Source organism: Panthera leo, chromosome A3 (genome assembly GCF_018350215.1).
Source record: "Panthera leo isolate Ple1 chromosome A3, P.leo_Ple1_pat1.1, whole genome shotgun sequence".
Taxonomy (NCBI): domain Eukaryota; kingdom Metazoa; phylum Chordata; class Mammalia; order Carnivora; family Felidae; genus Panthera; species Panthera leo.
Window position 1 is genome coordinate 584,957 of NC_056681.1, and position 25,548 is coordinate 610,504.

The 25,548-nt window shown below is 57.4% G+C and overlaps 1 protein-coding gene across 2 annotated transcripts in view; it reads left to right on the forward strand.

Moving 5' to 3' along the window:
• The window catches only part of ZBTB46 (zinc finger and BTB domain containing 46), a 68,796-nt gene extending 43,352 nt beyond the window's left edge, over positions 1 to 25,444 (forward strand). For both annotated transcript variants that reach the window (XM_042930387.1, XM_042930386.1), the window contains exons 3-5: positions 123 to 407; positions 18,726 to 18,901; positions 21,597 to 25,444. In XM_042930387.1, the coding sequence (XP_042786321.1) occupies positions 123 to 407; positions 18,726 to 18,901; positions 21,597 to 21,968 (833 nt within the window). In that variant the 3' untranslated portion in view covers positions 21,969 to 25,444. The remainder of the gene's footprint in view (positions 1 to 122; positions 408 to 18,725; positions 18,902 to 21,596) is intronic.
• The last annotated feature ends 104 nt before the right edge of the window (positions 25,445 to 25,548 follow it).

A 25,548-nucleotide genomic window follows, 5' to 3' on the forward strand; every position in this document is an offset into this window, starting at 1 on the left:
GGGGTGGGCTTGGCAAAAGCAGCCGGGTGCTCAGCCCGCCACCCTGGCTTCTCCTAAACGTCCTGTTTCCGATTGGAGAGTCTTAAATGACCTGCGTGTCCTCTGTGTGTTTGCTCCCCCAGGCGCGGACCTGACTGTCGCCGAAGCCAGCAGCTCTGACAGCCGCGGGGAGAGGGCTGAGCTGTACGGCCACGTGGACGAGGGTCTCCTGGGAGGAGAGGCCAGCTACCTGGGCCCGCCCCTCACCCCCGAGAAGGACGAGGCACTGCAGCAGGCCGCCGCGGTGGCCAACCTGCGGGCGGCACTCATGAGTAAGAACAGCCTGCTGTCCCTCAAGGCGGACGTGCTCGGGGACGACAGCTCCCTGCTGCTGGAGTACCTGCCCAAGGGCACCCACTCTCTGTCCCGTAAGTGCGTGGCCGAGTGCAGAGGTGGTGCGGGAGGGGTGCGCACCGCGCGGCGGGGGCGGGGGGAGGGGGTGGTGACCGCTCTGGCCTGGGGTCACGTGGTGGAGAAGGTGGTTGACGGGCGGTTGTCAGGGCAACAGCAAGTACTTGTTCGAAGGCTTCAGGCCGAAATCACTGAGCTGCTGGCATCTGAGCCAAAACCCACATCAGGCTTACGAGTGTGCCCTGGGCGCCCCGAGCGCGCCGTCTGCGAGGTGGGACCCGCAGGGGGCCTTCGTGCGAAGGGACAGACTCGGGCTCCCTCTGCTGGCCCTGGTCCCACCTCAGCGTGCCTGTCGTCCGCAGGGGAGAGATGTGCGCATATCCTTGCTTTGTCTCCGCTAGATGATGCTGGTCACACGTGGCCACACGTGAGCGTTTAAAGGCCTAGGCTGCCCACTCCGTAAATGTCTCCGGCTGAACTCCAGTTGTCCCGAAGCAAATGACAGACCAGCCGGAGAAGCAGCTAAAGGGGCAGCAGAGCCGTGGGCCCCCGGGCCGTCCTTCTCCCAACCAGACTCGAGGGCATTTGGCTTTTACATGTAACCGGCCATGAGCCACACACGCTCTGGGTGCCAGCCCGAGAGCGAGCCACACACGCTCCGAAGATCCATTCTGGGGGCGCTCGGGGACCGTGGTGGCCACCCAGTGCCCTGGAGGAGGCAGCCGCACTGTCTCTGGCCGTCCTGCGATCAGCGCACAGTGTGGTTAGTGCACCCCGTGGGCGCCGGAGGGGACAAGGCCCGGGGGGCTCCCCCCACAGCGGGAGGCGCTGAGTGTAGCAGGGGTGCAGGGGCCTGCGGTGCGAGCGTGCGGGGCACGGGAGACGGCCCGCGTGGACGCCGCGGTCTCCCGAGCGCCACTGCAGGAAGTAGGTCCATCGTCTGTGTTCGGGGTTTGGGAAGGGCAAACTGTTTTCATGTTCAATGTAAAAAAACAGTATTTTTACAACTCTGTTTTCGTGAGCGCTGAAATTTCCTAAGATTTTGTGTCGGAGTGATGAAAATCGCTATGGCTAATAAAGACTAAAAGTGGGAACGACGTTTCTGTTCACTTTATTTCCCTGGACTTAAGGAGCCGTTGCCATATTCTGAGCAGCCTGGATGCCGCGGTCGGTTCACGGGACTTGGCTGTGAAGTCAGACCCAAAGCCGAGTACCTCGCCGACGGGCCGCCTGGCTTTGGGCACGCTCTGACAGGCATGTTGAGGCTCATCTCCCCAGCTGAGAACCGCATCACACGGTCGTTGTGACTTTAAAACGCAGTAGTGTCTGTGGACCCTCAGCTGTGTGAGCAGAGAGTGGCTGACGTGCTCCCACACGTCGGTCCTGCCCCGTCTCGCGTCAGACCTCATGCTGCGGGCAGAGGCTCCTCTGGGGCCGGACGATCCCAGGACACTTGACGGGTGCTGGGGGCGCCCGGCTGGGGGTGGCGGGACAGGTTTTGTGGATCTCGTGGAAGGAGAGCAGGGGGATGCTCCGGGGAATGGGTGGCTGTGTGGGGAGGTGGGGGCACGCTCGTTCTGTACCCCTCACACGCTCCTCACGCACGCGTGCGCACCGTGCGTCCCAGACCGTGGGCAGCCCGACCGGTGCCGCCAAGGGTGACTTTGGGACAAGGGGTGGTCGTCGGTGCTTTTCACGGTCACCCCGTCTGCCAGGCTTTGCCTCCAGCGTGGCCTTGTCCAAAAGGCCTTTGGTGCATCTGTGCTGGGAGCCACCCTGGGCCAGGCAGTGGGCCTCGCGCCAGGGGGGCTGGCCCCCCACTCCTGGGGGTCCCGTGTGGGCCCGGGCCCTCCCGCGGCAGCCCTCCCATCTCGTGGGTGGACGTGTCTCCTCAGACCTGCCTCGTCCCGAGTGGTCACCTCACGCCGTGTTAATGCGTGGCGATGCCGGGCGCGCGTGTGACTGTCAGAGGCGTCACACGTTGGAGGGAGCGGAGAGCCCGGCAGTGGGACCCCCTACCGTTTATTAGTACATCTGTGACAAGTTCCAGGCGAAGTCTCTCAGTGGGTTTTGCTGTTCTGTTATTTCTGTTATGTTTTAATCTCCTTGCTTCTCCTCTTCTAAATCCCCCATTTTTCTCGTACGAACCTACCAGAGGCAGAGGGGCCAGAGAACAGGGTGCAAAAATGGGTTATTTTAAAACGTTGTTTTCTGACATCCCAAGTAAAGTCTGCGACCGGGTATTTGTGACGTCGAGGAATGAAAATACCCAGGTAAAAACCTTGTTTCCCAAAACGTCATGGTTGGCCACCGGCCCCTGCCCCGCCCCCCACCGCCCTGTCCCTGGCAGGTGGCTTCGAGGAATCGGACGCACGGAGGCCGAGCCGCCGTCCGGGGTTAGGAGGGCTTGTGGCAACCTGTCCAGCACCCGCTTTCCAGGTGTTTGTCCCCGCGAGCGTGTCAGTGTCGGTGTGTGGCCTGGGCCACTGCTGCACGTTTCCCGCCCCGAGAAGGGGCCGAAGCGACTCCTCTGTGCTGTCTGCTCGGCGGTGCCCGGTTGACTGGCACGGTCTCTCCGGGTGCCCGTGGCCAGGGGTCGGGCTCAGAACCCCGTGCCGGTCACCCTCCGCGACCACTGCTGGTTCCTAGATGCGTCCTCATGGGCGGGAGCGACTGTTCCGTTCGGCGGAACGCGGCCTAGCAGGGCCTGGCTCGGCGACTTGGTCCCGCGCCTCCCTCCTCACCCCCCAGCGCCGGCTCAGCCTGGAGACGTGTTCCCGGAGCCCCAGGCACCAGCCAGCAGCTGACGTCTCCAGCCCGGTGGGCAAGCGGTGCGTGTGCCCGAGCCTTCGACGGCACCTCCGAGGAGGTGTGCTGATAGCAAAGCTCTGGGGTGAAACGCCCGGGCTCCACCAGCCCAGGGGCCACCCCTCAGCTCGGGCGGGCGCAGGGGCCTCTGTTTCCTCCTCGGGTGGCTCAGAAGGGCAGGGGCCGGGGCTGCGGCACGAGGCGTCCCCAGAGCCTGGTCTGGCGTGAGAGGCGGGCGGTGCCAGAAGGCCAGGCCGCGGTAGCTCCAGCCTCCCTGGGTGGGTTGTTGACGATGCGCGTGTTGTTACATGATTTCTGGGGCGCCCCAAATGGGTCCACGTCCCAGCAGACGTGGGCCCGTAGCCGGAGAAGCGAGAGGACGGTGTGGTGCTAGGCTCGAGCGGCTGTGCGGGGTGGGGTCCTGCCCCTGCTCGCCGGGCCTTCCGGAGGCGGGACGTGCTAGGGCACAAGGCCTGGCCGTGGCGGTTCGGCGACAGAAAGGGAAACAGTTGCAGGTGTGTAAATCAAGGGGCCTGCCACACGTGCAGGCAGGGCACCAGTGGTAACCAGCAGCCAGCATTCACGGTTCCCCCTGGGCAGTCCGGAACCTTCTAGGGGAGGTTGAACGGGTCTAATCGCATTGGCTTGGCTGTTAGGGTTTTCGGACAGTTTCATTTCTAGATCAACGGTCTAACTGATTGAAGGACCTGTTCGTGTTGATTTGGCGTAACTTGGGTCTTCTGCTCTTCCCGAGTTCCGGGGGTAGGCCAGCACCGCACCTGCTCACGGTCCTGCTTCACTGAGTAGAGACTGAGAAGCATGGGCCGTGTCCCCAGACTCGGCCCTGCTGCGTTTGTGAGCGTGCGCTGGTCTGAGAGGGACCTTGACGCGGGCGTCGCCTTCCTGGGCCTTGAAAACTGCCACGGGACCGAGCTGCTGGAGCGGCCCGCCGCGGTCCGGGAGGGTGGGCGCCTCGTAAAGCCACCACGTCCCCCCAGCAGCTGAGAAGGCCCTGCTGTTGTTGGTGTTCAGTCGGTAGATACCACGTGTGAGGGACGAGCTGAGGGTTCCCCCCGGTGCTCACGGGCGGGCGCTGTCGTGTCTGGGCGCAACACGTGCCACGTTCCCTCCAGCTCTTCACGGGGAGGGAAGCCTCAAAAGAGCGCGGCGTGGCCGCGCGCGGGGGCTTCTGCGTGGGCCCCGGAGCCGCCGGGCTGTGCCCGTCCCTGCCCGACCCAGGCCGGCCCCGACGTCCGGGAGCACTTTGTGGGGAACAGCGGAACCGTTTTCTGTTCTGACTGTGGTTAAAGATTATTTCCTATCATGCGTAAAAAAATGAATCAAGGACCTTTTCTTGATTCTGGATTGACCCTGGAATTCTAAGCGACTTCTTGCAAAGAGGCACTGGATGATGTCACCGCACTTGTCGAGAAACACCCTGCTCGACACACCTTGAAGTACTTCGCGGAAGATGGTTTCTCGAGGCCACAGGTGCGCGTGTGCTTGTGTTTGCACAACGTGTCCTCACTTTCTGTGCTGGAACCCTCTGTTGTAATCATTTTGCTTCTGGGAGAGAGACCCGGAACGCAGACAAGTCGCACGCGGAGACCCCGGCTGTTTGGGGGTGGTGAGCTGATAAAAATACCCAAACACCGGCCCCCGGCGAGACCCAGGCTTCGTGCGTAGCAGTGCTCTGCTCGCGGCATCAGGATCAAGGACAGCGCTCCCGGAACTCTCCCAAACAAGCCACCAGCAGGTGTCCGTTCACGTGGGTGAGACTCGTTTCCTGTGTTCCCAGGGCCTGGCACCAGCCCCAGTCACTCTTGGGGGGATGCTCATCGCAGAGCAGAGGCCCCTCCCTCTGGCCCCTCCACCCTCCACTCAGAGCCCGGGATGCCTGCTCTGGTGAATGGCCAGACCCAGCCCAGGACAGCACCACCCCCCCGAGCCCAGGTAAGACGTGAGAGCGGCCGCCACGTCCCGAGCGTCCCGGATCAGCCGCCGTCCAGCAGGCTCGGGTGCGTCCCCGGCATGTCCGTGGTCGTACCAGGCTCACGATGAGCGTCGGAGCAGAAGCTGCTGTACCAGATAGACGTCTCTGGTGCTCAGCTCGGCCCAGTGAGAGGAACCTCACTTTAGGTTGACAAAGTTACGGGCTTTGGCGGTAGTTACCGTTACGCTCTCACAGCCTGACGTAAGGTTAAGTCGGTCACGTATATGTGTCCGTACGTTTTACTGAGGCACGGTTGACACGCTGTTGCGTTGTTTTCGGCGTGCGGCACCCTGACTGCACACCTCTGCGCCCGCTCCCCGCAGGGCGCCTGCCGTCTGTCGGCAGGTGCCAGCGACTGTGTTCCCTCTGCCGTACATCTCGTTTTCCATGTGCGTGTAATATAGACATGTACTTAAGTAAATTTAAATAAAAGTGCATTTTTTAAAGTTGATTTCCATTTATTTTGAGAAAGATACGGAGAGCAGGCGGGGGAGGGGCAGAGAGAGAAGGAGACAGAATCCCAAACAGGGCGTGGGGCTCGAACTCAGGAACCGTGAGATCATGACCCAAGCTGAAATCAAGAGTTGGGATGGTTAACCGACTGAGCCACCCCGGTGCCCCTGAACGTACGTTTTTATATTTAAGTCAAGAGATGTCTCTAAGGAATTTCCCCCTGACGCGAAGACATTTGATTCGTCAGCTGCGGGTTAAAAATGGCTGTGCTGGTGGCCGCACGTTTGTGACCGTCATGGACCCTGGGTCCTCAGGAATGTCACGGACAGTGAGCTCTCCTTCCTGTTCCTTGGGTCCGAGGGGTTGTTTATAAAAGAAAGGTCTGCCAGGGTTGCTTGTCTCCCTGAAGGAAAATAAGTCTTTAAGAAGAGCTTACTCACATATTTTGGATTCTGAAATTAATTGATTTCCTATGCGGTCTTTTCCAACAGGACGGTTTTGGTGGGAGATAGATCGTGTTCTGTGCATGGATCTTCCCTGAGTGTCTGTTCACTGAGAATCAGTTGTAGCCTCCCTTCCCACATGCGGGACAGCTTGTCCTCATGGTGACAGGGCAGGGACCATGGCAGGGACCTGATAAGAGGTGGCATCGTCACGTCCCGACCGCCTGTAACTTCTCTGTGTCTTGTTCTGGATCGATGCCCCTTGTTAGCTGGAGCCCTGGGCTCCACAGGAGGCCTGCCCTGGAGTTGGCCCCCGCTGGCCCTTGGGAGGGTCTGTGGGGGCCAGGGGCCCCCCAGGATGTCTGGGGCCTTCTTCCAGCATGCCGTGAGGCCAGCACTACCCCCCCACCCCACCCTGCAACCTGACGGGCGCCCAGAGCTCCGACAGCCTGACCGTGAAGTCAGCAAAGGAGCCGTGAGGGAGGCGCCCGTGGAAACAGAGGGCTCTGCTGACAGCCTCGAGGCTGGAGAGGCCTCACCAGGCACCTTTGCTCTGGAGCAGACGCTCCCACCCGCCTCTGCCTCAGCCAGGCCTGGCATTCAGGTTTGGTGGCCACTGGGTGACGGCAGAACCACACAGGACGGGGACAGCTGTGGAGGCTGCACTAGGCATCCGTGTGAGCCTTTGAAGCTGTCACTTCTTGGGGTGCCTGGGTGGCTCAGTCAGTTGAGCGTCCGACTCTTGATTTCGGCCCAGATCATCATCTCCTGGTTCGTGGGTTCGAGCCCTGCTTCGGGCTCTGCTGTGACAGCCTGCAGCCTGCGTGGGATTTTCCCTCTCTCTCTCTCTCCCTCTCCCCTCCTCCCCCTCCCTCTCTCTCTGCCCCTCCCCCACTGGCTATTTCTCTCGAAATAAAAAATAAATGAAAACAAAGCTGTTACTACACGGCAGCCAGGTGCAGAAGGCCTTCCAGTGCCCTGCTGGTGGGCAGGTGGGCGGCGCTCCTCTGGGCGACAGGGCTGGGGTTCACCCGGATGTTGTAGGGTTTGCCGTCTGCGGGGGCAGAGAAGTATGCCGCCGTCCCTGCAGCAAGGAACCTGATAGCTCTGACCCCACTGCTGTCTGGAAAAATCCGAGGACAGGGCCTCCGCACGACGCTCTTGATGTGTGTGTCTCACGACGTCTCTCTCCAGGTGTGAAGGAGAGTTACCGAAACTGCTTCCTTTCAGAAAGAATGCCTTGTGTTTGCTTGCCCGCCTCTGTTGGACGTGTTGGGCCGCACCTCTGCTCACTGGCACGGAGCAGGTGGCTGGGGATGTGGCGGGCTGCCCGGGGCCCGGAGGCTCACTTTCGCCGGCAGGGCAGCGGGTGCTTTCCCAGGAGGGAAGCGGGCGGCCCCAGTCCGGGCTGCGGAGTGAGCGGAGGCGGAAGTGGCTTGGCTCCTGAGAGGGCGGGGCTTCCCCGTCGCTCTGCCAGGCGGCCCCCACCCTCCCGGGCCCAGCCCCGGCCGCGCTGCGGCTGGCCTGGCCCGGCAGTCCCGGCCGAAATGTGGACACTGGCAGAAAGAGCCTGTGTGGCTGTCTGGGTTCTGAGTTCACCAGGTGGGGACACAGGGGTCCGGTGGCTGCTTTTCCCTTTATTTGCTCACTTGGAGGACTTTTCCCCGGGGTGGATGGAGTGTGGACATCTGCACTGGGGACCGTCTGTCTGTGCTGTTGTGCTGAAAGGCTGTGGTTAAAATTTTAAAACGGTTGTGGCTCCCGGCTGGCTCAGTCGGTGGAGCACACAAGTCTTGATGTCGGGACTGTGAGTTCGAGCCCCACGCTGGGTGTGGAGATGACTTAAAAATTGTAAAACAGTTAACACGTTTCAGACAGGTACCATCCTCTTAGATGGTGCCTAAGAGAAATAGGTTTGTAAGAAGAAAGAAATAGGTTTGTGGTCGATGGTCCAGTGATAAGAGGCGCAAGAAACATTTTTAGAATAGATAGCTGTCTGATTGGGTTCTTATATTTACCATTATTTCCCTTAAAACTGTACAGCCACGTAATATGGAATTTTCAGCAGGTGCATTTAGATACCCATTGCTCGTATTTTGTTGAATTTCTCATTGAAATACTGTGGCTCATGGATTGATCTCAAAGAGTTTTTTAAAAACTTATCAATATGTAACATCAATGTCTCTTGAACACAGAATTTCAGTAATAAACAGTTGGCTCTTGTTTAGGTATATTTACTGCCACATAACCCGCTCCACATCTGTATTCGCTTCGGGCCTCTTGGTGTATTTGCCGTGTTCACGTGCTGGGGAATGACAGATGCCATAGACGTGGCTGTCAGTCCCATGTCGCAGGGGCTCACGTGTGCATGCGTGTATAGAATTGAAGTCTTCTACTCACTTGGGGATATTAAATTACTAATTTAGATTGCATTTAAAATATATCATCCAGGGGCGCCTAGCTGGCCGAGTCGCTGAGCGGGTGACACTTGATCTTGGGGTTGTGAGTTCGAGTCCCACGTTGGGTATAGAGTTTACCTAAAAAATCAGAAAGACCCCAAAATCCAGACACAATATATAATCTAGTCTTGATTATTGCTGGTTTTGCACTTGTGTATATAACTCCAGCGCTGGGGAAAAGGCATTGCTCTATTTTAAGGAAAACTCTCTGATCTTGTAGTTTCAGCCATGACTGGCTTGTATTGGGCTTACTCTCCAGGCAAAAACCATTTGAAAATCCGGCGAACACACACACACACACACACACACACCCTGGAGACTGGCCAGCTCAGGTGGCACATATGGGGCTGTGCTCCTAGAGAGTGGAAGAGCACACAGGACGAGCTATGTTTTCACCTTGAGGTTTTGCTGGTGGATTTCCCAAACAGGGGGACAGGAAGCAGGCCAAGCACAGAGCAGCAGTGTGCTTGCTATGCAAGAACATGGAGGGTGTCCTTTGGGGCACCCAGAGTGGCTGGGACTGGAGGAGCAAATCTCAAAAAGCAAGAACCCACAGAGGAGGAGCCCCCAGTTCTGCACACGAGCCCTTTAAACTCGTGAGCCATGCACAGAGCAGAGATCTCCACGGTTGTGCGGCTCTGGGACACGGGGGGGGGGGGGGGGGTAGGGCAGTTCAGGCCCAGGGAGGGAGGCAAGGAGACACCCTGGGCTTTCAGCAGAGACCCCGGAGGGGCCACACTTTGAATGTGAGAGTCACTCCCTCAGAGTAAGACCAAAACCAAATGAGACCAAATTTAGCCCCAACAAGAGCTAAGGCAAAGCTCCACAGGGGAGGGTGATCGTCCCGAATCTATCTGCTCAACAGAAGTCGTAACAACATGCAATAAAACCTTAACTGACCCCACGGGTAGCGTCCCCGCTGTCTCATCAGCCATGCCTGGTGTCTAGGAAGAGGTGACAGCACGTGCTAAGTGACAGAGCCACATGACCGAATCCCTCCAGGGAAGGCGGGCACACAGCACATTCACCTGGCAGGGACATGAAGACCCACTACTGACATATTCAAGGAACATTCTGGAAATGAAAGTATAATATCTGAAATTAGGGATTCACTACATGGTTTAATAGCAGTCTGCATACAGCGTAAGGTAGGGTTAGTGAACTAGGAAGCTCATAGGAAAAAAACCCAAGAATGGAATAAAAGCAAAGAGGCACAGGAAACACAGTGAAAATGCTGAATGCATGAGTAACTAGAATTCCAGAAGGAGATAGGAGGACGTGGGACAGAAGTTCAGTTTCCCAAAGCTGATGAAAGACGTCAACCTACAGATTTCAGAAGCTCAGGAACCCCAGAGCAGAATGAATTCCAGAATAAAGCAACAGGAAACAATATCTGGGCACATTATGGTCAAACTACTGGAAACCAGCAACAAAAAGAAACATCTTAAAGCAGCCGGATGGGGCGCCTGGGTGGCTCGGTCGGTTGAGCGTCCGACTTCAGCTCAGGTCATGATCTCGCAGCTTGTGAGTTCGAGCCCCGCGTTGGGCTCTGTGCTGACAGCTCAGAGCCTGGAGCCTGCTTCGGATTCTGTGTCTCCCCCTCTCTCTGCCCTTTCCCTGCTCATGCTCAGTGTCTCTCTGTCTCTCAATAATAAATACACGTTGAGAAAAAAATTTTTAAAAAAAGCAGCCGGTGAAGAAAAGTCTCCCCTTTCGGGGGAGCAACAACTGATGTCGACTCTTTGGCACAGCGACACCTACCAGTACCGCGGGGAGCCTGCCCTCTGATGTGCCCACAGAGATGCCCTTCACCGATCGGGGCCGCGTGAAGATGTTGTTGTCCAAACACACAAACCGACCCGAGAGTTCACTGCCGGCTGACCCCACGCTGGCTGGAGGGTGGCCCTTGGCAGGCGACCCACAGAATTGACCACGTGAGTGCTGCAAACGCATCTCGGTTGTTTAAAACAACATTTATAGTTTCTTCCAGGGTTTTAAACGGGAATTGGAGTCGAATGCATGACATTAACAGCACAAAGGGTCCGGGATAAATGAGCTTGAGTGGTTCTTGGATTCTTCTTGAAGTCATGTAAATAATGGCAAAAGTGGTAAAGTACAGCTAAAGGCTATGAAGAGAAAAAAATGGAATAAAACTTGATTCATTTGAAATAAGGCAGGCAAGGAGGCATAAAGGAACAAAACACATAAAGGACAGAAGAACCACGCAAATAACCACACAAATTAAGATGACAGGTTTCACCCCGCTGTGCCTGTCATGACCCATAGACTAAAGACTCCAATAAAAAGATGAAAAAATCTGCTTTAAAAAAGTGTACTGTTTGTAGGTGACATAAGTCATAGATAAGCACACAAAAAGCATTAAAGCAAAGCGATAAATAAGATAAACCAAGGAAACCCCTAAAGGAAATCCTTAATCTTAATGTCAAAGTAAACTGAAGAACTATTACTCAAGAGACATTCCAGGATGATGAAAGAGTCAATTCTGTAGGAAATGTGACAACCCTAAGTGCATGTATTTAGTATTAAAGGATAGGAAGGAGGGGTGCCTGGGTGGCTCAGTCTGTTGAGCGGTTGACTCTTGATTTCGGCTCAGGTCATGGTCTCAGGGTCATGAGATCGAGCCCCACGTCGGGCTCTGCCCTGAGGTGGAGCCTGCTCGGGATTCTCTCTCTCACCCCCTCTGCCCTCCCTACCGCTCTCTCTCTCTCTGTCTCTCTGTCTCTGTCCCTGTCTCTCTCCCTCTCAAAATAAAAAACAGAGGAAGTAAAAGTCGAACGCCGTCAAAGGAGTAAGACGAGCCCACGTCAGAGTCAGGGATTTTGGCACGTCTTCTCAGTGATCGACAGGACAGCGGACAAGTGTGAGGGAGGACAGAGATCTGAACAGCTTTCAGATGTTACACGAACCGTGAATCTCTGTAGTAAATCCACCTGGTCAAGGTGTGTGTTTCATCTATCGCTGGATTCGACTTGCTGCTGGGTTAGGCGTCTCCCACGCCAGTCCGGGGATGCGCCACCTGTAACAGCACGAGTAGCCGATCTGAATTCACACGCAACAGGCGCAGACTCTTCCCAGTGCACCTGAGGCATGAACAGAGTCGAAGGGTAAGTGTGGCTACGGCGCAGGTCTCAGAACCGAAGGACTGGCATCGTAGCGTGTTCTCTGACCTCAGTGAAATTAAATTGACAAATAAATAAATAACAGCAAAAAGGTACTGGAGCATCCCCTAAATGTTGGGAAAGCAAACAACATACTTCTAAATAATCCCCAAGTCCAAGAATAGGTCACAATGGAAATTATAAACTATTTTCCACCAGGTGATAATGAAAATAGAAGCCATCAGGACTGACACGATGCATGAGGGGACCTCATGCCTGTAGCTGCACTGAGGCGAATTTGGGGTCAAGAAATGAGAAAAAGAATAGCAAATTAAACCCAATGAACTAGAAATCCGACATCCAGTGGGAAAGTGAACAAAACGGAACATCGGTGTGTTGAAAAGATCAATAAAGCTAATGAACTCCTATCAACAGTGATCAGCACAAATAGAAGGCAGTGCTAATTGTAAATAAAAGGTGTTGGAAAGATCACCGCTAAGATCCTGTGGACATTAGACAATAATAAAATACTGTGAACAGTTTTATGCCAACACATTTGACAAGTTGGGGGGGGGACGCTCAAATTCCTTAGAAAACACTCTTATCAGACCCGGATGCACCAGGTCAGCCGGGGAAGGAGCCCTGACTGTGGCCTCCTCGGGACCAATGGGACCAAACGTGGGAGAGAGCCGGCAGGCTCAGGATGGCCAGTTTGACTGACTTTAGTGGCTCGCGGGGGCTGGTTGTGTGGTGCTGGGTGAGGCAGTGGGAGAGTTGGCTCGCATGTGAAAGGCTTAGTTGGAGGAAAGTTATTTATTATCTCCTGGAATCGGCCAACCCCAGAGGGGCTACCCCAGGACCCCAGATGTGCACGCACCAGAGTCCAGGAGAGAAGGAGTGTGGACACAGTGGAGGCTGCCTCTTGCAGAAGGATTGCTCGTGGACGCGAGGATTACAGAGCTGCAGTGATCCACGGACAAGCCGACCGCGGAGCGGAGTCTGGCTCAGACCCTGACATGGGTGGGGTCGCCCCCGCCGTTCTTTCCAGTCTGTGGTTCTCAGGGGACCGGATATCGTGCGTGGCTCTCAGTGGACCGGATGTCGTACGGGGTTCTCGGTGATCAGATGCCGTGCGTGGTTCTCAGTGAATCGGATGTCGTGCGTGGTTCTCAGTGAATCGGATGTCGTGCGTGGTTCTCAGGGGACCAGATGTCGTATGTGGTTTTCAGTGAATTGGATGTCGTGCGTGGTTCTCAGGGGACCGGATGTCGAGGAGGAAAATGGATCCTGATTTCTGCCTCAGGCCAAGCACAAAAGTTAATTTGGGATGGATCATAAGCCTGATTATAAAAAGTAACAGGTTTCTAGAAGAAGCCCTAGGAGAGAATAGCTTCTGATCATGGTGGTAATTTCTTAAGCAGTTCATAAAAATCACTAATAATAAAAGTCTGAAAAAATGGACTTCATTAAGTTTATTAATTTGTCCACTAACAGTATCTTAAAGGGAGTAAAAGGCCAGTCACAGAGTAGAGAAAATGTTTGCCATAAATATATCTGACAAAAGAGTCACATTCAGAATACGTGAAACTTTAAAAATCTAAGAAAGAGGCAACTTGGCAAATCCATGAGAAGACTTGAACAAGCACTTCACCGGTGGGCTCGGTGTCTCCAGTGGATGGGAGATGTGTGGCGCCTGGGCCACCAGGGGCAGGAGCGCAGAGACCGACAGATCGGCGATGCCTGGTCTCTGGGAAGATGCGGCAGCTGGGATACTCATGTGTGGCTGGAGGGAACATAAATTGGCACAGCCACGTGAAACACCTCTTGGTATCTACCAAGATGGAACGTCCAAGTACCCTGTGGCCCAGGCATTCCTGTCTCGGGTTTATGTCCAACAGAAGGGAGAGCCCTGTTCAGCAGGAGGCATGTATGAGAGCCGTCTGAGCACCACTGTCCTCAGGTCGGATATCCTTCAGCTGTAAGATGGGTGCGTGGTCATGTGGTCATACCATGGAATACTATGCAGCAACAAACAAGAACAGCCCAGCTCCAGGCAGCGATGTGGTGACTGTTGCAGACTATGTTACGAGAATAACGCCGGGCCCGAGTGTGCGATCCCACCCTGAAGCAAACGTATGGTGACGGAGGGCAGAACGGTCATTGCCTATGGGGGGACATTGACTAGGAGGGGACCAGGGGCACCTTCAGGGTGCTGCGGACGTGCAGAGTCCTGACGTACATGGTGGTCACGTGGGTGCGGACGTCGGTCAAGATTCACTGAGCCTTACAGTTCAGGTACGAGCACTTCATGTAAGGTTAGGAAGCTTTCAAAGATAATTTGGACATAGCATAGCTTCACTCTCTTCTAACACAAAATAATCGATAGCCCAATAAATTTGTAAACAGGAAAGCAAAGTGGGGTTCACATGAAGTGGAGTCTCTTGGAAATTGTCATCAGAGGTAGGCTAAAAAATCCAGACGGCGATATGGGTAGACTCGCGTGCTCTTCTGGAGAAACTTCCCCTGTGCACCTGTCTGCAACCTGCCCACTCCATTTGTCGTACTAGCGGTTCCTTGGAGTCTCTGATGATATCACGAAATAGTCGTGGAATGTTCGCTTGAATGGCGGATCCTTGTGACAGATCCGATCCTCCTGCGGCCCCGCATGGAGCCGGGGAGGTCCAGGACGGGGGGCAGGGGGGCAGTGGTGCTTGCCGAGCAGTGTCCTCGTAGATACACTTCTGTAAAATCATAGTCGAATGTCACTGAATTTATTCTAGTCAAGCTGGTGCCAGCTTCTGAAGCCCTGCTCCTTGATCACTGAAGCTTGCTATTTTGCTGGCATGCTTGGTCCCAGGCCAGAGGGTTCAGTTTTGGGGACAGATGGGCAGAGCGTCTGTTCCAATTTAATGGTATCTGCGCTCTTTCGTTTATTTCAATTGCTCTTTCATCATTGGCCTCTTAGGGCTTTATTAGTGTCTATGAGAAGGACGCTGTGTGATGCTGAAAGTTTTTCTAAGATACACAGACTGTAAATCACAGGTCCTAGAAGTGTTAGGTTCTTTCCAAGAGTAAGTTATTTCGGTCACGACAGCCAATGAACATTTCCCTCCGTGCTTACGGTGCCGGCCACTAAATGAGTGGCTTGAATGGTGCCCCCCCCCCCCCCCCCGCCACCGCATAAGCTGTGTCCATGTCCTAAAACCCGGAACCTCTGAGTGTGACCCTGTTTGGGAAAAAGGGTCTTTGCAGAGGTAATTAAATGAGGTCATCTTGGAATGTCCACGTTGGAGCTAAGTCCAGTGACAAGTGTCCTTGGAAGAGACAGAGAGGAGACCCACAGAGAAGGAGCCACGTGAGGGAGACAGAGAAGGGGAGGACGTGACCTCAGGCCCAGGACGCCTGGACCGCCTGGAGCCCCCAGAGGCAGCGGCCCTGCCCTGCCTGGACCTCGGACTCTGACTTCCACGCCGGGAGACGGTAGATTTCTGTTGCTTTAAAGCTGCCCAGCTTGTGGTGTTGTGTTCTGGCCGAGACAGGAAACTAAGAAAACACCAAAACGTGCTGGGACAGGGTGACTTCAGAGGATGTTTCAAGCGTCCCGTAGCCGCACGGGGGCTGCGTTCCCGGGGAGGGGCCCTGAAGGGGAGCCTTACTCACTCCCGTGCCTGTGTGAGCTAAATTGTTTTTCTAGGGAAAAATGCACTTCCGCACGGAGAAATTTTTTTCACATGTTCGTCTGAGTTGTTAAATACAGAAGGCTGGAATATGTAATTCAGCATTTTAACTGTCGTGTTTATAGAAGCTATGACTAAACACATTCTCAAAAAAAAGGTGGTTTTAAATAAAATAACATAAAAGTTCACTTCGTCTCCCTTTCCCTCCCAGAGTCCACTGACGGACGGGGCGGCCGGGCCTGCAGAGGCAGATGAGACCACTTGTGCCACGTGTGACCGGCACGGCCAGACAGACGTCCCCCACAGCTCAGAGCTCCTAGTGTGCGTCCCCGTGTCCCGGGTCCTGCCGTGGGGGGTGCCGGAGCCCCCCGCCCTGGGGACCAGAGCCCCAGCGGCACCCGGCAGCCCCCTTCCTCCGGGCCCTCCCTTAGGAAGGGCGGCTCCTCTCGGCTGAAGAGGCCGCTGGGCCCGCAGGCTGCCCTCTCAACAGCCCAGAAACCCGCCTGCAGCTCTCTTCCCCAGCCCGTGGCCGCTCGCCCAGCAGTTGTGGTGACCGCCGTCCCGCCCGCTTGGCCTCGGGGCTCCTGGCCGCGGGGCCGGGGCCGGGGCTGGGGGAGCCGGTCCCCGTGCTCCTCCTCAGGGCACACCCTGGGCAGGTGTTCAGATGCGCGGACCTCTCGCGGGGGCCTCATGGGCTCAGTCACACAGACAAACAAACGTGTGTGAAACTGCCACTGGAAAGCATAGCATGGGAAGGTGGTCACCGTGAGTTGGGGCTGACCCAGGCCGGCACGCAGCTTCTGTCTGAAGCAGTTCTGTATGACGGTACGTGACGATTCCAGTTCTGTGACTTAACAATATGTTTATGCGTAGAAAGGGGACTCCAAAGACAGGTGTCAGCTGAGGCCACCTTGTGGGATGGGTTACTGGTGGTTTTCCCTGTCTCCTGCTGGCTGTCATGTTCTCTGCAGCATTCTGGCGTCACCCCTTCCCCCGGCTGCACCTTCCCTCCTGTCCCCAGCTCCCGCCTCCCCCCCCCCCCCCCCCACGTGTGCGTGTGTGCAAGCAAATGCATGTTAAAAGCTCCTAAGTTTAGGAAAATGCTTTACTTCTTTGGACGGGATTGAGATTTCTGAGAGGCACGGTGGGGGCTTGGCACCCTTTCCACGGGCACAGAAACCGTGAGGTGAGCCGGCAGCAAGGCTCCGTGGTGGCGTTGGCCGTGAGCTGTGATGAAGTCCACGTGGCTTAGTGTGGGGGCCGTGATGGCCTGAGTGGGGGTAAAGTCTCCCTGGGAGTGTGTCCCTGTAGGGATCGGCTCTCCGAGGGGTGTCGAGAAGCCCCGGGGTCCTCAGCTCTCAGGCACGTGGTGGGTGGATGGTCTCACTGGAAAATACAGAAACCTGGGTCACTTGATTTTTTAGATGCCTTTTAAGGGTTCTTGAGAGAAACACTTAAAAAAGAGCAGAGGCTACTTTGCGGCCCCTGCTTGGTGCAGTCGGCCGAGCACCCAACTCTTGATCTTGGGGTCGTGAGTTCAAGCCCCACATTGGGCATAGAGCCAACTTAAAAAGAAAGAGCAGGGGCGCCTGGGTGTCTCAGTCGGTTAAGCATCCAACTTCAGCTCAGGTCATGATCTCGCAGTCCATGAGTTCAAGCCCCGCGTCGGGCTCTGTGCTGACAGCTCGGAGCCTGCAGCTGCCTGGGATTCTGTGTCTCCCTCTCTCTCTGCCCCTCCCCTGCTCATGCTCTGTCTCTCTCACTCTCAAAAATGGATAAATGTTTAAAAAAAAAAAAAAAGAGCAGAGAGAGAAGCAGCATTCCCCCACACCGAAGTGGTCATATCCTAGGAACAGAGGTGTGGGAGTGAGGCCCAGCTCGAAGCAGGCCAGTCCAGGGGCCGGTGCGTCCGCGGTTTCTGCTCTGCACAGCTCAGCCAGCGTCATTTCCATGGCGACACGCGCAGGGCTGAGGTGTGAACAGCAGAATGGAGTTGGGGCCACGGGGCAGGGCTCATGGAGATGGCAGGGAGGGTCCCTGCCTCTGGGCGGCCCGGTGGGTGGCCCACGCTTCTGGCAGGCTGGCTGGTCCCCTCCAGCAGGAGGGGCCCAGGGTCTGAGTCGCCTTAGCTTTCCTGGGTCCCGCTGTCTTGGGCTACGTTACTCTGGGGTGCCGGTTTTCTTATCTGCCTCCTGGGCACCTCCAGGGGCAGCTGTGAGTGGGGTCAGCACCTGCCACACTTGGACATTTGGCAGGGGTCTGAGGGTGTGGAGGAAGACTGCCAGCTGACGGTGTCCACACCCCTGCTGGGGTTCATTCCAGCAGCCCACCTTTGGTCTTGACCGTTGTTACCCTTGGTCTGTCTTCTGGGTGCCGGTGCTGGTGTGCAGTCGGGCAAGTGCCCTCCAGAGTGTAAGGCGATGCGAGGGCCCAGGAAGCTGCATCCAGACAGATGTCCACCTTTCACAGCAGGAAATGAGATCCCAAGATCTGGCTGCTCCCAGCAATCCCAGTGAAATCTGTCTTCAGGACGTCTTTAGGTTAATGTGTGTTCCAGACGGGGTCACTGTGGTGTCTGTGGGTCCCCGTCGCCAAGGGCACCACTCAGGATAAGCTGCCCAGTGCCCAGTGGAGCCCTGCACACCGAGGACCCCACTGTGGGACCAGGGACCCCAACCCCCTTGACATTCTTGACCAAGAGGCCACCTGGAATGTGGAATGAGATGTTTCTGAGGGTATGGCCACATCCTGGCGTGGAGTGTGGCCCCAGCCATGTGCTCAAGCTGGCCACAGGGGTGACCCCCGTGGGGCCCATGGCGTCATTCTCTGAAGTGTGGAAATAAGGGTGGGCGGGAGGAGCCCCCCCCCGCCCCCCCGGCCGCTGTGGCACATTTGGGGCTGGCCCAGGCGTCTCCCTTGGCTCTGTCCACTAGCTGCTCAGGCAGGCTCCTTTCCTCTGGGCACAAAATGCAATGCCACCGGCCTGCAGATGTTTGGACAGGGTGGCTCTGCCCGACTGCCTACTGGGCACCGTCTGCCTGTGGCCGTGAGCAGCACTGCGGGCTGGGGGCCGTCCTCTGGCTTCCTGTCTTTATACCTGTGTCTTCGTTACGATTCTGCATGTGGACACCACGGGGTATCGGATGCTGATGGGTAAGATACTGGCTGTGTCTGAGAAGGTCTCTTTCTTAAAAAAGCGGAAGCCTTGAAAAAGGCCTCTGACCTTTGGCCCCGGCCCTCCCAGCACCTCTGACACCAGACCTCCTGGAAGAGCCCTTGGCAGGGGCCGGGCGCCGGGGGGTGCTTGGGGGCAGTCTGCAGGGGCCAGGGCCTTGCTGGGGCCGGTGGGCTGCACGCTGACCGGCTGGTCTGCTGTCTTTCAGTCAACGAGTTCACGGTGATCAGGAAGAAGTTCAAGTGCCCGTACTGCAGCTTCTCGGCCATGCACCAGTGCATTCTCAAGCGGCACATGCGCTCCCACACGGGCGAGCGGCCCTACCCCTGCGAGATCTGCGGCAAGAAGTTCACGCGGCGCGAGCACATGAAGCGGCACACGCTGGTGAGCGCGCGCGGGGGGTCCTGGGCGGGGTCCGGGGCGGGGTCGGGGGTGGGGCTGGGCCGGGTTCTGGGCGGGGTCCGGGTTCCGCACGGGTTTGGCCAGGGCACACTGTGGGGGGCTGAGGTGTGCGGGAAGGTGATGTGGGGTGCCCGAGTGACGGGGGACACACCACCTTGAACCCCACCCAGGGTCGGGGTGCTGAGGGCAGGGGCCACATCACCCCCAGCCCCAGCCCTCAGCCTGGCCTTGGCAAGTGCTTCCTCCCCCTGCCAGGACCTCCCCTGGCCCCGTGGGTCCCACCGTGAGGTCCCTTCCTCTGTGCCTGGGCTCCGAGTGGTGGTGAGACCCGGCCTCTGCTCCCCCCGTGGCCTCGTAAGACGTTTGGTTACCTGTCTCGTGGGCGCCCTTAGCTGGCAGTTGCCAGGGAGCAGATGCCGAACGGATGGATTTGCTTGGCAGGAAGTGATGGGAGAAGGTCATCTTGAAACAGGGAGGCAGATTCGCCAAAAGACACAGGGCAAGGGACTCTTGTGGGTGATGAACCGTGGGGGCGGGGTGGACCACAAGGTTCCCCGCAGTGTGCAGTCTTCCTTGGACACGGTGGAGTTCAGGGCTGAGGGTGGGGCCGCCTGGAGCTTGCAGCCATTAGATCGTGAGACTACAGCTCCAGGCCGCCCTGGGTTGTCAGGTGCCCAGAGCCCCCAGCGTGTGCCATGGGGGCGCAGGGAGAGGGCGCTGGGGCGACGTCGCGAGTTTGGGGGTCTCAGAGGTGTTGAGAGTCACCTGCGAGGTGCACAGACTTGGCTGGAGCCCTACGTCATGCTGATCTGATGACATCGGGAGCAGACCTCCCCCCCCCCCAGGAGGTGTGGGGGGACTGTGTTGGCAGTGGTGAGGGTGACCTGGGTGTGCCCTAGCACAAGGGCAGCAGGTGGCAAGGTGAGAGTCTCAGGCCTGGCTGCTGGCGGGGTGAGCCACGTGGATGAGCGGGGTCTTTTGCCGTGCACGTCCGTCCGTGGGGCGAGTGGGGGGCTCTGGCTCACTTTGGGGTCACGTCCAGATTTACTCTCCTTGGATCCTCCATTTGGCCCCCTGCAAGGGGCATCCTTCCCAGCCCAGCGGGGGGCACTTATGTGGGGGTGAGGACACCCTGGAGAAGCTCCCATGAGGTCAGGCGGCAAAGCGGGAGGGGAGACAGTCCTGAGGGCGGATGCGCCCAGCCCATCTGACTGAGGGTCGCCCGTGACCCCATCCTGCAGAGTCTCCCCAGATGGGGTCGAGCGGAGCGGGAAAGCGGCAGTCCTGGACCCGGGGGCAGGTCCGTGGGGCCGGCAGCCACAGGCTGGCTGGACGGCACGGGCCCCGGAACTGCCCTGTGTCTCGTTTGGCTCATCTCCCAGAGTCCACCCTGAGAGCACAGGGGTCACGTTGGCAGACCGTGTACGGCAACTTAGGGGAGCGTGCGCCCCGCTGCCCACGCTGCTCCCGGTCAAGAGATGAGTGGTGTCCCGCCACGCGGAAGTGCTGGAGGGCTGTCGCTGCCGGGTTACTCCGTCTTTCTTTAGCAAAACCACGTCATCGCTTTAGGAAGCATCCATCCCGTTTGAGGCTCAGTGTGGCTGCTACCTTGGATGGGCCAGGTTGCCATGCTGGGTTTGTGTTTGGGCTTCAGGGAGGGTCGTAAATCCCTGAACACGTACCCACCGATGTTTTGGGCTTGCTTTTTTCTGAGAAGAGAATCTGGATCTTCCCCTTTAATTTGCCGGGGGCCCCCGACCCCAAGGAGGCTGAAGCCCTGCTGACAGCAGGTGGCAGTAGGGGCGCCCTATGCCACCTTGTCCCGCGGCGGCCCTTCTGTGCAGACGCCGGTGCCCGCTCAGCAGACAGAGGGGCTGGCGGCGGGCTGGCCAGGGGTGGTCCGGACGGTGAGGTCTCAGGAGCTGCTTGCCACCAGCCGGGAGCCACGGGTTGCCATGGTGCCCGCATCCTCTCTCTTTCCCTTGCTTCCGTTTGTTTGTTAGGACAGGTGCCGGGCCATCTGGTGCTGGCCGAGTGGCTCCCTGAGATGCCTTTGTCGCTCCTGGGTGTCCTGGCACAGCCCTCAGTTCCCCGCGTGGGAGCCCCAGGTTTTGAGGGGCTTCAGTGGGCCCTGCCCCCCCCCCCCCCCCCCACTGCCCAGCCTGCTCTCAGAACACAGTTTCTGTTGTGAGAGTGTTGAGGAAGCCTGGGTTTAAGACACAACAGAGAAGGTGCAGGAGGGCCCCGGGGACCAAGTCGTTTCATGCTCCATTTCTAGAATCAGAACGTGTGGGCCCAGCTTTCCCCGTGCCTGGGGACACAGTGGTCTTCATGGTTGGGATTTGTGGACGGGTTTGACGGGGAAGGTGGACTGCTCGTGTCAGTCTGTGGTGCCACTGAGTTGGGGGGTGGAGGGGCCCTTAGCCCGGGACTCGTGAGGGGGTCCCTTCAGAGGGTGCAGCCCCCAGGACAGTGACCCATCAGTCAGGGGGCGCTCCGAGTGCGAAGGAAGGACACAGCTTGGCAAACCCTCTTCCACCATCATGCCACTGGTGGTGTATTTATTGCAGGAACAGTATTTACTCGATTGCTCTAGAACACTGGAGAATTCAGAAAAATATGAAGAATTAAAATTGCATTCTCCGCCCTCCTGCACTGACCGCCCATCCCTCCACAGGTCCACAGCAAGGACAAGAAGTACGTGTGCAAGTTGTGCAGTCGGGTGTTCATGTCAGCCGCCAGCGTGGGCATCAAGCACGGCTCCCGGCGCCACGGTGTCTGTGCCGACTGCGCAGGCCGCGGTGTGGCCGGTCCCCTGGACGGCGGCGGCACTGAGGGCTCCCCCGAGCTGTTCCCTGGCGACGGGCCCTACCTGGAAGATCCCGACGACCCGCGGGGGGAGGGCGAGGAGGAGCTGTGTGAGGACGAGGACGAGGTGGGCCTGGCCCACGAGGACGCGCTGCTGGCGGCCGAGAAGGGGGACGAGGACTCTCCGCGGGGTCCTGGCAGCCCCCCAGGGGCACCGGACAAGGACTTCTGGATCTCCTAGGCGCCGGGCTGGGGTGGCACGGCACCACCCTCTCCTGTGTGTGCGTGTGTGTGTGTGTGTGTGTGTGTGTGTGTGTGTCCTGCCTGCGGCCAGGCCATGCTGACCCCCTTCCTCCCCCATTATTCTGTTCCCGCCCCCCAGACACACACACACACACCACCCTGAGGCTCACAGGCAGGCATGACCCCAGGAAGTAAGGGCTCTGGAACCGAACGGCATGTTGGGGGACACGGGGTGGGGTTGAGCCCAGGAGAGCACACAGTCCGACGTGTCTGTGGGGACAGATAGAGGATCCCCAGCAGGTACATGTAGATAGGGCGTCGAGGGAGCCCGTGTGGCCAGTCTGGCCTCGGGATACACCGTAGCCCGATGGCCAGGTCGAGGTCAGCACTGGTCCCGGTTGTGAGCGTGGTCCCCGAGGCCACAGGCCCAAGAGATGCTAAGGGAGGTTTTGCCCACGCCCGATGTCCAGTGTGGAGTCTCCCCCTGCCCCCTGCTCTGCTCCCCTCTTCTCAGCAGCCTGGTCACTGCCTGCGGCCACCGCCGCAGTCTCTTGCCGCTGTTGTGGCCGCCCGCGGAGCCCAGGTCTGGTGTACAGAAAGCCCGTGGCCCTCCCGCCTCTGGGCTTTGGTGCTTAACATAAAACAGCTGCAGAAGCCCCCCACTGGGGCCGGGGACCCCCAGGTGCTATCTTCCGGCAGAGGCAGCCAGGTGGGGACCGATGGGCCACCGACGTGCCACGCTCCTCTGGTGCAGGGCTCAGCGCTCCCCGCGCCTGGCCACTTGGGTCCTTTTGGGGGCCTGGGCTCTTTGTTCTGCGTGCACTTCCTCGGGGAGCCCGGGGGCGGCCTCATCCCCTGGGCTCTGCCGTCCTCCCTGCCTGGGCCAGTCCTCCTGACCCTCCCGAGTGCCCTTGCCTTGTTGCTGCTAACACTGGAGGCAGTGTTCCTGGCTGCCGAGTGCTGCTCGCACGTCCCCGCGTGGGTAAGCAAACTTTTCAAGTAGTCAGAGCCTTCCTGAGGCAGTTACGTAAAAATACTTTGTTTGGCATTATTTTCTCACCTGACGAAACAGAGTCGTCTTTCCCGGCCTCTCGTGGTCTCTTTAGATGCGCTCCCGCCTCTTTATTAATTTTCTGGGTGGAAAGCCAGGCCTGGCTGTGAGGAGCCTCCCCTGGGCCGCAGGACACACACTGGTCTGTCTTCTCCCTCGTTAAAGCTGTTCCTGACGACACTTCACCACTAAGACATTCCGTCTCGCACCCACGTGGCTCGGGCTTGGGCAAGACTCAGGCCACGTAAAGACTCCCCTGGGTGCTCAGCTGGAGCCCCCGTTGCAGACGGTGGTTTTATTTTCTCTTTTTCCACAGACTCTAAGCTTTTACCAGGTTTTTCATTGCGTCGCATATATTCTTTCCAGGTGGAAAAAGGGAAATGCCACAAGACCCTAACTTCGGTTCCAATGGTGGCCGGGAGCACTTTGGGCCCAGGCTGCTGTTGGGGGTGCTGGGGACCAGGGCTGGCAGGAAGCCCTGCGGGGGGAGGGGGGGTCACAACTTCTGTGTTTGTCTTAAATACAGTCAGCCGAGTACCCATCAGTTAGAGGGCCTGCACAGAGCTGTCATCCGGCCTCCTGCACTCCTGTCCCGCGTGGTGACCGCGCGGTGACCGAGCCCTCTCCGGCTGCCCTGCTTGCCCACCCGCCCACGGTGGGCAAGGCCAGCGCAGGGGCTCTGGGACACACTTCCCTTCCTGCCTCTCACCGGTGAGGCCCGGGCTGCAGCCCTCACGGAGCCCTCAGAACCGCGTACCTCCCCGACTTTATGATCCCTTTTCTACACAGACTGATTTTCTTATAAATGTATTTGGAAACCAGACCTTTGCTACCAACAGTGTCTCTGGGTTTCTTACCGGCCCCCCCCCCCTTCCCGCTCGGGCCGTCCTGCCCGCACCCCGGGCCACCTGTGCCTCCGCACTCAGGACACCTCGCTCTTTCTGACCCGCTCGCTCCCCGCTCTGGACCACCCTTGCTGGCCTTTTGGGGGGCTCGCTGTCGTGCCACGGGGCATCTTCTTCCTTAAAACCAATACTGTACCGGACGACCGAGGGCCCCGCTCTGCCCGAGCTCCCCAGGCGTTTGCTGCGTGGCAACCTCAGCTCTCCGCGGTTGTCCGCCGTCGGGGATGAACCCGTCACCTCTCAGGAGGCGTGGAGGGAAAAGACGTGTAACGAAGGGTTTTTTTACGTGACTGGTTTTTTTTTAAATCGATGTTTAAACTAATAAATATTTTTTTATGAAGAGGAAAAAATGTGTAGATTACATTTCACGTTTTGTACTTTTCCGTTTGTGTCTTGTGTGTATTTTGGTGTTTGCAACACCAAAGTGGAAAATGCAGTCCGTTGAGTGGGGAGTTCTTTGGGGGGGGGGGTGGGCAGGGAACCCGTATGACTTTTGCATCAAGCTCTGGATCCTGACCGGGTTGTACATTTGGACTCTGGGTTGTGGGGAACAGTCAGAACACTGCCAGGACTCAATAGGGACCTCGACTCGAGAGACACAGCTGCTGCTTCCAACTTTGCACATCTTCCTTTTTAAAAAAGAAAACTCTGAGAAAATGCAAAAACTGGAACTTTTTGCAATATTATGAAAGATAATCTTATTTTCGCTCATCCTGTGACGTGTGCAACGCTTAAGAAAGCCATACTTCATGGTTGTTTTTCTTTTTTAGCTTCTATATTGTGTTTTGTACGTGGCCCTTTCAGAACTACTTGTAGTGAGGGTGCTGTGTGTGCTTTTCTTAAATATTTATTTTTTCAACATGCTTTCAACCTGTCAACAAAAACAAAACAGACAAAAAAGGGCAGTGTTTGAAAAACTGTTGTGTTTTTTTTTCCCCTTGGGGATGATCTATATTCTATCGACTCTATATTAATCATCATAAACCTGTGTTTGTATCGGAGACGTGTTTCATTCTCTGGGGGAGGGGGGGCAGAGACTTTGGTAACGGGTCCTGCTGCTACCGTCTGCGGCCACAGGGCAGGCGGACAGCGCGCCCTCTCTAGCGGTCTTGTGATTCTTGTCCGCCTCGGCGAGCTCCGGGCCTGCCTGTGGGTTCCTTTCTGTGACGGGGTTAGCTTAGACATTCTTGCAAAGCTTCCACTTTCAATAAACTGGGAAATTGCTGCTCAAGCAGACGCCTCATGAGTGTTTCACGGTGTCCCCTCCTCTGGCCTCAGCCTGGGTGGAGGTGGCCAGAGTGACTGCCCCTGCCCCCCAGCCCTTGGTGGTCTGGGGCTGGCCCCCCACCCCTGCCTGTGGCAGGGTCCCGGTTCCGCATCCTTCCCCCAGGAGGCAGACACAGTTTCTGGAAAAACCCCAAATCTTTAATTTTTCTCCTCGCCTGGTATGGCCCAGACTCGAGACACCTGAGCTTCACAAACAGGAGACGAAGGTCAGCCCCCGGACCCTGGAACCATCAGGTTAAGTGCAGGCAGGAGGCCCCTCCCCTCAGGGCGCATCACAGACTGGCCCCCACGCGGCCCTGAAGTTCGGCCTCAGCGCCCTGACAAGTCCACGGGCT